General features: G+C 46.8%; 1 protein-coding gene across 2 annotated transcripts; it reads left to right on the top strand.

Annotated features, from left to right (window-relative positions):
* The first annotated feature begins 104 nt into the window (after window positions 1-104).
* INO80E (INO80 complex subunit E) lies at window positions 105-11,107 on the top strand. 2 transcript variants are annotated; one of them, XM_083409795.1, is made up of 7 exons: window positions 114-565; window positions 4,523-4,593; window positions 5,250-5,302; window positions 5,828-5,903; window positions 7,828-7,945; window positions 10,104-10,232; window positions 10,752-11,107. In XM_083409795.1, the coding sequence occupies exons 1-7, from the start codon at window positions 476-478 to the stop codon at window positions 10,953-10,955; spliced, it is 741 nt and encodes a 246-aa protein (XP_083265921.1). In that variant the 5' UTR covers window positions 114-475; the 3' UTR covers window positions 10,956-11,107. The 2 variants fall into 2 exon arrangements, with proteins under 2 accessions (XP_083265922.1, XP_083265921.1); XM_083409796.1 differs by lacking the exon at window positions 10,104-10,232 and having other exon boundaries at window positions 105-565.
* Window positions 11,108-11,744: the final 637 nt, after the last annotated feature.

An 11,744-nucleotide genomic window follows, 5' to 3' on the forward strand; every position in this document is an offset into this window, starting at 1 on the left:
TAGCAAATAAGCCAATGGGAGCGGATTCGACGGCGTCGCCGGGCCTGACGGGAAACGTAGTCCTAGCAACGCGTACGTGCCCGTAGCAACGGGGCGGTAGCGGGTACTTTCGGGTGTGACAAGCCAACGCGCGTCCAATGGGGGGAACGTTGTCTTTATATTACGCAGCGCTGCCCTTTGTTTAATTCCCTGAGTTTGGGCCACTCAAAAGCTCCCATGACGTGTCTGAATAATAGGGACTCCAGATAATAATAATTAAAAAAATTGGGGGTTGGTTGTTGTGGAGCCTCCCCGCCGCGAGGCATGCCGGGAGTCGTAGTCCTGCTCCTCCTGCCCATCCGCTTTGCTGAGGCTTCTTCCCGGAGCATGCCGGGAAATGTAGTTCTTCCACTGTAACCTTTCCCCCCCGCCCCCCTTCCGCGCTCTCTCTCTTCCCAGTCTCAGTTCCTGCCTCCAGTTGCTCCCCCAGGTGGGCATGAACGGGGCGGGAGAGCCTGATCCTGGCAGCGGGGGCTACAAAAGGCGCTACAGGGCCTTGAAGAGGAGGCTGAAGTTCCTGATCTATGTGAGGAGCTTGGGGGGAGGAGGGGGGAGGCACTGGAGGGAAGGACTTTTGGGGTAGCAGGTCATGTTATTTTTGAAGGAGGGGGCAATATTTACGTTTGCAGGTGGAGTGAGTTACGGGTGAGTGAGAAACGGGGTGGTAGCCGAGGGTGGGCAGGTTATGCTGTGTCAACATGTTTCCGATTCCATGTGTCCAAAACATTGTGGGCATCCTGGTCTCGTGGGGAGGGGGGGCGGAGAGCACGTGGGGCGCCCCGGGTTAAGATCTGTTGAATCAACCCCCTGAAGAAGAACTGGAGAACCTGCTTCGGTTCTGCATTCCTGTTTCCAACCTTATCTTTACCATGAGCTCGGTGATAGGCAGCTGTAGGTTAAGAGTGAGCAATATGTGGGAGCTTATAGTGCTAACCTACTTTGTAGGGTTATTGTCTGAGCATTAAAAAAAAGATAAATGTGTGAGAAGAGCTTTCTTATAGCCATTTAATATCCTGCTCTTCAGTCTGGAGAGCAGTGCACCACAGTTAAAACATTTACAGTTCAGTACATTCAATTAATAATAATAATAATAATAGTAATAATAATAATTTATTATTTATACCCCGCCCATCTGGCTGAGTTTCCCTAGCCACTCTGGCGGCTCCCAATCGAGTGTTAAAAACAGTACAGCATTAAACAATACAGCCTAGGACCCTCATACCTACGGGATTGCCTCTCCTGGTATGCCCCGCAGAGGACCTTAAGGTCCATAAATAGCAATACTCTAGAGGTCCCGGGCCCTAAGGAAGTCAGATTAGCTTCATCCAGGCCTCCAGCTCTGTCTCATGAGACCAGGGCCCTGCGGGATTTGATTTCTTTCTGCAGGGCCTGTAAGACAGAGTTGTTCCTCCTGGCCTTTGGCTTGGAATCAGCCTGATCCCCTCCCCCTCTTTCCTTTTCCTTCTGTGATGAAACCCCTATTTGGGGACTTCCCTGGCTTTTTTCTGGCCCACGTAGGACCAGTCTGGATGGTTGGCCTTGGTGAAGATTTGACATTTTCTCCCCCCAAACAGTTTTTGATCTGGGCTTCCACTGAAATGAGGCTGCATTTTAAGTTGTATTTTAATCCTGTTTTTAAGTTGTATTTTAATCAATGGTTTTTATACTTGATGTTAGCTGCCCTGAGCCCGGTCTTGGCCAGGGAGGGCGGGGTATAAATAAAATAAAATAAAAATTAAAAACTTCCCTAAACAGGGCTGCCTTCAGATGTCTTTTAAAAATAGGATAGCTGCTTATTTCCTTGGCATCTGATGGGAGGGTGTTCCACAGGGCGGGCGCCACTACCGAGAAGGCCCTCTGGTTCCCTGTAACCTCACCTCTCACAATGAGGGAACTGCAAGAAGGTCCTCAGCGCTGGATCTTAGTGTCCGGGCTGAACGATGGGGGTGGAGACGCTCCTTCAGGTATACAGGACCGAGGCCATTTAGGGCTTTAAAGGTTAGCACCAACACTTTGAATTGTGCTTGGAAACGTACTGGGAGCCAATTCAGATCTCTCAGGACCGGTGTTATATGGTCCCGGCGGCCACTCCCAGTCACCAGTCTAGCTGCTGCATTCTGGATTAATTGCAGTTTCCGGGTCACCTTCAAAGGTAGCCCCATGTAGAGTGCATTGCAGTAGTCCAAGCAGGAGATAACTAGAGCATGCACCACTCTGGCAAGACAGTCCGCGGCCAGGTAGGGTCTCAGCCAGCGTACCAGATGGAGCAGGTAGACAGCCGCCCTGGACACAGAATTGACCTGCGCCTCCATGGACAGCTGTGAGTCCAAAATGACTCCCAGGCTGCGCACCTGGTCCTTCAGTGAAAGCATTTTAAAACCAGCAGAACAGCAAGGGATCTCTTTGAAACAAAGGAATATAAGATTAGTGATTTTTGGGAGCAGAGCTGACCCTTTAGTAGAAATCCAAAAAGCATCCCTTCCCTCTGGTATATAAATATTATTTGATTAAGTGATTTGATAGTTTGAAAAAGGAAAGAAAAAGAAGAACACTGTCAGCTCACATTAATGATACAGTAACTGTCAATACATTTTAGTTTAGACAAATAGCTCAATATATGCTGTCCAAAAAGATATCCAAGCGAGATTTGTATTTCTAAAAAGTATGTTCAAATGTAGCAAGAGTTTTAGGGTCTTTGGACCATTCCATAATAGATGGTGGGTATTTATCCTTTCAGGTTCAAAATATGTCTCTTAGTTATCACAAGAGCTTGCAAAAATCACACTTCGTTGTCCTGCAATTAATCCCAGAATGGCTAACGGGTTGGCATTCTTTTCTTTTTTCGATAACATTTTATTAATTTTCCAAAAACAACCAAAATAAAAAACAATAATAATATTCACATTCAAAAATTTAGACCATAATCTTAATAGACTTCCCTCCACTTCCCCTCCTGGTTCCACTATTTTACTCTTATTCAAGCACGTCCTTAAAATCTTATATTCTTAACAATTCAATATTATTCATCTTATTACAAGTGACTTTTAAAAGTTCAACTAATGTAAAAGCCTACCCACAAAGCTTACGAGGTTATGCTTTAAACATTTCCCTTATTTAAATGCTTTAAACATTTCCCTTATTTAAAAAAGAGAAAACCAATGTCCTTTGGGTTTCAAGTTGTCTAATATGTCCTGCATAGTTCACTAATTTATTTTACCAATCTTCTTTGGCCGTGGCTTCTTCCTTCTATGGGGATGGCCTGGTCTTGGCCTGGCATCCACTCTCAGGTGCAGGAACAAAGTATTTTGCCTAGTAAATCCATTAAGTCATGTACCTTTCAGAATCATAGCTTCTATTTTTTTAAACAAAGGTCATTTTCAACATTCTCTTCAGATCTTTATATGTTCCCTCCCAGGCCTTCTTAATAACTTTACATTGCCACCACATATAGTAGCCTCTTATACCTTTCCCCCTTCCTTTCTGTTTTGTCTCCATCAAAGTAAAATCTTCCCAGATCTTCCCACCTCACACGAGGTGCCATTTTTACTGTGGATCACTTTCCCTTATATTTTCCTTGAGCCTACCACCTCAACCTTTCCCACCTCAGTGGTTTGTATGTTCACCTCTTTAAGTTGTCCCACAGCCTCTGAAAGTAAATTAGTATTTTCCCGGATTTGAGAAGCTGTTTTATCAACATTTTCCTTTATCTCGCACAATTCTCTTTTAAATTCTGAAAGCAAATTGTAAAATTCATTATTTGCAGTATATTCTTTTGACTTACGACCTTGCTGGTTTGTTTCAACTTTGGAATTTTTTCTTCTACCATTTCTAATTTCAGGTGGAGGGGGGGTGGAATCTCTCCCCTTTCCCCAGCTTCCTCTCTAAAATTAAATTCCAAAACAAAAATTTTAACAAATTCTATTTTCCCACATTTACATCCTTTCACAACAAAATAATTTTTGTTCTGTATGAATAAAACTGTAATATTAATATTGTTTTAAAGTCTCATTCTGACTTGCATGGTCTCTGTAATGGTTCTAGGGGTTGCTCGTGCGTAAGCCGGTGCAAACACCTGGCTGGGTTGCCTGAGTGGACCTTTTCTGTCCGGACAGCCACTCACCCGTGGCTGTCTCAATCGCTGGCAGAATCCGTCAGTGGGCGTTTCTTAAACTTCTTCCAGCAAAGAAGCTCTTTGACGCCTAGTCTTCTCCTACTCTCTCTGCGCAAAAGCCTTCTGCGCAAGGAGGGCGTGGGCAACGGAGGACCCCTACTCTCCCTGCTGGTCCCCGACAAGGAGTCATGGGACCGCCTCGCCGCTTCCCCCATCTGCCCCCCTTCTCCACTGGTGCTACGCTGATTCTCTTCCCCAGAAGATGGGCTGCCTCTCCCAATCCCGGGACGCTCTCTGGAATCCCTCTGGATTTTGCTCTCTCCCTCCGGCACTGATGGCAGTTCCCTGACAGCCTCTCTTGTTATTTCTCAGGAACAAGAATGTTTCCAGGAAGAACTGAGAAAAGCGCAAAGGAAACTCTTAAAGGTTTCACGGGATAAAAGGTGAGCTGATGCGATAGAAAAGGGCGGAGGGGGTGCAGAATGGGGAGATGATGGGGGAGGTTGTGGCGCTGACACTGAGAGATGCTTGTGGGCCTGGTGCGGGAGAAATAAAATCTTTTAGTGATGAAGGGTGGGATATCAATTCTACAAACAAATAAATAATAGATAGGGTTGCCATCTTTTTTTTGGCAGGGTTCCTGGATCCTTAAAAGCCACGTGACAGGGGAAAATCAATGCATCTCATGATAGGGAAAACTGTACCTGTTTGGTTTCTGCCTGAAAAGCTGCTAATAATGTTGCATGCGAGCCTTGCCTTGAAAAGGTGACTGTTCCATAAATAGTGGGGAGGGAGCAGGAGGTAGCAGCAGGACTTAGTTTATGTCAAAGATGTCTAGCATTGAGATCCAGACTTTGTTTTCAATGCCAGAGCAGAATTTGAGACTTTGAGCACTAAAAATAGAGAAAAGTGCCTCAGTGCACGTGCAGAGTGCCTTTCTTCTGCTACTGAATTTTCTGGTGCAATCTCTGTGCCACTTGGGTTTGAAGAGCCGGGCTTCTGAGGCAGAGTGCTGGCCTCAGACATTTTCCGCTTAGAAATTAAGTGTTGCATTTGAGATTGTGACTTCCTCTCCTCCTGATCGTTTCCTGTTTTCCAGTTTTCTGCTTGACCGCCTGCTCCAGTATGAGAACGTGGATGAAGAATCATCAGGTAATTCAAGGCTCACGACTTTCTTCTGGTTGTTTGCTTTGGGGAGGGTAGCCCACCCACACTGTCTTGGACATGTGCAAAGAAGTGGAAGAAAATGAAATGCTGTTTCCACAGCAGCAGTAACGGCCTTGTCCAAAATAACAGTGTCATGATTATGTCATGGTAGCGTATAATTCAATAAATGTGGTGGTAGAAAGACTAAAAGTCATTTGAAAGGACATTATAGCTTAATCCTAAATGTCTGCAGTTTGAGGCCCAAAATGAGGAGGATCTGGGGCAAGAGCTTTTGTGCTAGGAGATGGTCACATGAATCAGTGAAGCAGCATGAGTTTAGGCTGGGAAGACACGAGTTCAAATCCACCACTCAGAGGTTATGGGATAATCTTGCCCAAAATGTGTCTCTCGGCCTAACTTGCCTCGCAAGGGTGTTGTATGGATAAAATTACCCCCATGTATGTTAGGTACTTGAGTTCCTCAGCCGAACGTTGGTATTCAGATCTGACTGAAACTAATTTTTCATTTCAGACTCGGAGGCAACAGCCTCCTCTGACAATAGCGATGGGGAGGTCCCCAAGGGGACAGAGCCACAGTCCCTAAAGAGGTGAGTGTGTGAGCCCTGGTCTCCAAGATGAAGGGTGAGGGTCAGTGCCACCAACCACGGGATGATATATCCCGTGGGCTTCCCCAATGGGCAGAATCCTTCTGCTTGGCCAAGTTCAGCCAGTTTTCAAAATGCTCTCCCTTTTTAGGAAGCAAAAAAGAGCACATGTTGTTTTCCTACATGACCTTACAGGGCCATTTTTATGTACAGTGGTACCTCGGGTTAAGAACTTAATTCATTCTGGAGGTCTGTTCTTAACCTGAAACTGTTCTTAACCTGAAGCACCACTTTAGCTAATAGGGCCTCCCGCTGCCGCCGTGCCGCCGCCCCACGATTTATGTTCTCATCCTGAAGCAAAGTTCTTAACCCAAGGTACTATTTCTGGGTTAGCGGAGTCTGTAACCTGAAGCATCTGTAACCTGAAGCGTCTGTAACCCGAGGTATCACTGTATATGCTAGGGGGTGATCTTTACAGGAAGCAAAGATGTCTGTTTTGCTGATCGTCCATTGCATGCCACAGTAAAGCCATAAACCACACATTACGGCGCATGAGCAAATCACCCCTGCTTTCCCCTACCCCAAAGATGCTGGGAGGAAACATAAACAGTGATTCCTGGCTTTGTGTTATTCCTGAACCGTGGACTGTAGTTTTCTTCGCTCCCAACTAAACCATGGTGAAGCCAAGTTTTGTTGTTCTTGGCTTACTGGTGTTGGGTTTTTTTGGAGCAAAACAAACCATAATCCCAAGGTTGGACTGAACCCTGTGCCAGCTATCATAGCTTTTGTTTTCTTAAAGTTTATTTATTTCATTTATATACTGTCCTCCATCCAAAGATTGCAGGGAGGTTTACAGCATAAAAAATCAAAATGAGAACACAAAATACCGTATTTTTCGCCCTATAGGACGCACTTTTTCCCCTCCAAAAATGAAGGGGAAATCTGGGTGCGTCCTATGGGGCGAATGCAGGCTTCGCGGACCTCTCCGCAAACAGCAGGAGCGCTCCCGCTGCTGGCGGAGAGGTGCCTGCATGCTGAAGCCTGCGCGCGCTGAGCTCAGCGCGTCCAGGCTTCGCGGACCTCTCCGCTAGCAGCAGGAGCGCTCCCGCTGCTGGCGGAGAGGTGCCTGCATGCTGAAGCCTGCGCGCGCTGAGCTCAGCGCGTCCAGGCTTCGCGGACCTCTCCGCTAGCAGCGGGAGCCAGCACTGGGCTCCCACGGCTTGCAGAGAGCTGCCTGTTTGGGGGCTGGGGTCGGGGGAAGCTCGGGCTTCCCCAACCCCGCGCCTGGGGGGGAAATAATTTTTTTCCTTTATTTCCCCCCAAAAAAACTAGGTGCGCCTTATGGGACGGTGCGTCCTATAGGGCGAAAAATACGGTATGTAACAAACCAAACCAAACCAATATTTATTTCTGTCTTGTTTCCTCCCAGTACAAGTGGGGAACAGACGTGATCAGCAGATATATAACCTTGGTGGTGCTGGTGCTTCCACTGGGGGCTGCCTGGTTGGTGTTGACCCATGATGGGTCTTTCTAGAGGCCATTCCCAGTCTATGAAACGCCCTCTCTGGTGAGGTGTGTCTCCCTCCCTCAGTATTGACTTCCAGGAGAAATTTTACCTGAACATTTGATAGCTGAAAGACACTGTTCGTGGCAACTCTGAATTTTATTTTATTTTTTAGAATACAAAAAAGTATTCACTAATTTGACACCCTGGGCTTCTTTAAAGGGAAAGGTGGGATATAAATCCAATTGTAACTGAGTAATGATAGGCGTGTACAGGGTAGTTGTGTGACGTGTAAACTGAGCCACTCAGTATGATTTCTTTGGCACCATGTGCAAAGCATGCCCGTATGTGCCCTGGCCTTGTGGCTTGCGCTTGTGGCAAATTTTCATCTGCATGGCAACTCCTTTCTCCTTCTACCCACAGAAAACAAAGTCCACAGCTTGGCAGCGCTTCATCCCCTTCGTCTTCAGGCCTTTCCCTCCAGCCAACTTCCGGCTTTGGGCTCCCGGCTTCAGGGACGCCATCTCCCTACTTGACCTCTGTGAGTAACTTCATTTCTGCCTGGGTAAAAGGACTGAGTAGGATAGGGCTGCTCAAATCAAACCTTGCAGGCACTGTCCTCAAATGCTATGAACTAGGGAAAGACTTAGGCCACCTTTGCCCCATAGGTTTAAAGCACTGAGAGATAGGGATAGAGATCCCTGGGAAGAGGGACTGACTGTTAAACCACCCTGGGAATTGTAGCTCTGAGTGGGGAATAGGGGGCTCCGTAAGAACTCTCGGTACCCTTAACAAAACTCCCAGAATTATTTGGGGGAAGAAGCCATGACTATTCCAAGTGTCATCCTAGTGCTTTAAATGTGTGGGGTAAATATGGCCTTGGATAAGGTCCTTCTCAAATGTCAGAGATGGCTTGGCTAGGTTTTAGTTGAGCTAACCTGACCTTCAACATGGCCTACCATAGAGATGAGGCAATGCTGTCAGGGATTAGAGTGGCAATGAAGTTCCCGTTACTTTCCTAGGCCAAGACGAAACTAAGGCGCTCGTCTTGTGTACTATCCACCATGGCTGCGCTGACAGACGCTTGAATGCCATTGCCCACTCTGGCCAAGATTCTTGGCCAGCATTCAAAATGGTCACTCTGGTGTCTTTGGTATTGCTGCTGAGTTTGGTAGGATAACCATTTCTCATTATGGCCACAAGTACTCTGGGCCTCTCTCTCAAAATGGCTTCCCTGACTTCAAGGACAGAACTGACATTGGATATGCCCAAGGCTGTTCCTCACCCTCTCCTTTCCATACCACCTCCATTTCGCTTCATTATTTTCTATTACAGCATTTATTTGTGGTTGCTAACATGCTATATAGTCATGAAATGGAGCCTCTCTCTGCCTTGGCCAGAGATAGCATAATACGTTGGGAGAAGTGAGTTCATCATACTGGTATGCGCGCGCGGGGCGGGGGGGGGGGCGATGTTTAGTTACCTACACCTTGTATAATAATGCAGTGTTTGGGTCTGACCTATGTGTTTGGGTAGTCAGTCACGTTTTGTATGTACATCTGGTCCCCTCAAAGAGGACAAGGCACATTTCAACGAAGGCTTGACGTTTGCTTGAAAAGGGCAGCCAAAATGATCAAGAAACCGGAACCCCTCCTCTACCAAGGAAGGGCTAAAATTTTATGCCTTTTAGGGGGTGGGGGTGGAGGGGGATGACTAACCAAGCAATCCTAATGCATGTTTATTTTGAAGTAAGTCTGGGGCTGATGGGACTTGTCACCTGAAACTTCCAGCAGGCACCAATATAGGGAAGTAAGAGATTTATAAAATGACACGTGGTGTGGAGAAGGTGGAGAGAGAGACTTTCCCCTCCCCTTTCATAATACTACAACTTGGGCTCACCCAGTAAAAATGATGGAGAGGAGATCCAGCATCGACCAAAGAAAATATTACAGTGGTGCCCCGCAAGACGAATGCCTCGCAAGATGGAAAATCCGCAAGATGAAAGGGTTTTCCGTTTTCAGAGGCGCTTCGCAAGACGAATTTCCCTATGGGCTTGCTTTGCAAGACGAAAATGTCTTGCGATTCTCGAGTTTTTTCCCCGCTCCCCAACCCCTTTTTCTAAAGCGCTAAGCTGCTAATAGCCTTTTAGCAGCTAATCCGCTAATCCCTTAAGCCGTTAATAGCCCTTAAACTGCTAATAGCGCTAATCCGCTAATGGGCTTGCTTCGCAAGACGAAAAAACCGCTAGACGAAGAGACTCGCGGAACGGATTCTTTTCGTCTTGCGAGGCACCACTGTACTTCACAAAACGTGCAATTGCTTATGGAGTCGGCTGCCGCTGGGGTGTGATGGCAACTAGCTCAGGTGGCTTTCAGAAAAGTTTAGACAAATCTGCAGAGGGGGAGAGGTCTGCCAAAAGCTACTTAGCTGTTACGGCTATGTAGAACCTGCAATTTCAGAGGCACGCAACCTCTGAACATGAGTTGCTGGGAGGGGGCTGGATTGGGTGTCCTTCTGGTCTGACCTTAAGACGGTCGGTGGTGATGTTTGACCAGCTCAAGCTTACAGGCACAGATTTCTCAAATTATATGTGTGTGGCTTCTTGCTCGGAACCCCTTTCTGGGGCTTGCATGCTCATCATTCATACTTTGATTTCTTATTCCATCTCCCCACCCCGCCTCCACCCCTTTCCCACCCAGCTGGCCTCACCCCCTTATGCTCCCTTCCCCTCTGACTACCTGGCACTAGAGCCTGAGCCTGGGCCCCCCCAACCTGATGCCAACGCCACCCGCTCTGCCAGGCGGCCCCAAAGGCCCCGCAAGCTCAAGGTACCATCTAGATTGTGTCGGGGGTGGGGTGGGGGAGGGCAGAGGGTGTCTGCAATCCACTAAGTGGACAGGTTGAAGTCTGAATGTGGGGGACTGAATTAAATTTGGGGCTCATATTGCTGTATTGCAATATAATTTGGGGGTGGGGAGAACAGAATATAATGTTGGGTGTGTTTCTCTCTCTATATATATACACGCAAACACATTGTGATGTTTTCTATGCACATGTAGATTGAATTATTCTCATTGAACACAGTAGGGCATAATAACACAGAAAAGCAATGAAGCTGCAGCTACACTGCAAACGTAAAACTCATTTTGAACCTCTGTGGTATCATGGCTTCTCTCCAGGGAACCCTGGGAATTGTGGAGCCGCTGGGAACTGCCATTTCATACGGGGGTGGGCAACGTGCTGCTCCTTTCTGTGTGGGACTAGAGAATGCAATGCAGGAGGAGGAGGTTTGGCGCTGCCGGGCTCACTCTCCCACCCACAATTTCTTGTTCTTTTCCCCACTGCAGCTCCCTCTGCCCCCCACCTCCCACTCTGACTGTTCATCTGTGGTGGTGGGGTTGCCCTTCCCTTCGCCCCGCGGGACCCCCAAGCTGCCGCCGCCCACCATCCTCAGTACGGTGCCCCACCAGATGTTCAGTGACACAGGGGAGGGAAGTGGCGAAGACCCCCTGGATGGTGACGATGAATTGGTAATCGACATTCCCGAGTGACAGTGGCAAGCGGCTCTCTCTGCTCAAAGGACACAGGCCTCGCAGTGGTGTGCGTGGGGATTGCGCCCCACAATTTTTATTTTTTTTTGTTTACAGACTCCAAAAAACATGCAAACCAGTCAATAAATGGGATTTTTTATATATATAAAAAATTCCAGTTGCAGTTTCTACACATACCCTCCCCCAAACCCCCACCCCAAACTTCCCTCTTCTCCTAAACCCCGCGAGCCCTTAGAAGAAGTTGCCTCCTGCTGAGGCCAGAGGTTTCTTGATTCTCTTCAGTCATGTACCTTCATCTACAAACTGTATTGATTAAGAAAAATCTTTGTGAAAAAGTGCATCCCTTTACGAGGTGGGAAGAATCTTCTTTTCTTTTTTTTTTTAAACTACAAAAGAAAAAATCCCTTTAAAGGCAGGGAACTCTGAAAAAGTGCTGGAAATCTCCCGAGGGGAGAAAAAAGTGAACGTTTTTAAGGACTAGGAGAGGTTTTCGCTGCACATGTAAACATTTGAAGTCAATCTGCTTCTGAAATTTTTTTGTGGAGAAGTTTATCCTTCAAAAACCCACTTGGGGATTGTTTTACATAAAATAGAAAGATCACCAGTGTTTAAAATATATATATTTTACTAGATGGTTTCTAGTAAGCACCCAAATTTTGCTACTTGTTGCGATGTTTTTATTATTATTTTTGCTACAGATATTTTAAAGTGGTAGTAGGATGTATACAAGAAACCATCCTGTCGTTACAAATATAAGTGCGTGCACACACAGTAATCTTTAGAAACTGG

Source organism: Podarcis tiliguerta (assembly GCF_965153285.1).
Source record: "Podarcis tiliguerta genome assembly, chromosome: 13".
Classification (NCBI taxonomy): domain Eukaryota; kingdom Metazoa; phylum Chordata; class Lepidosauria; order Squamata; family Lacertidae; genus Podarcis; species Podarcis tiliguerta.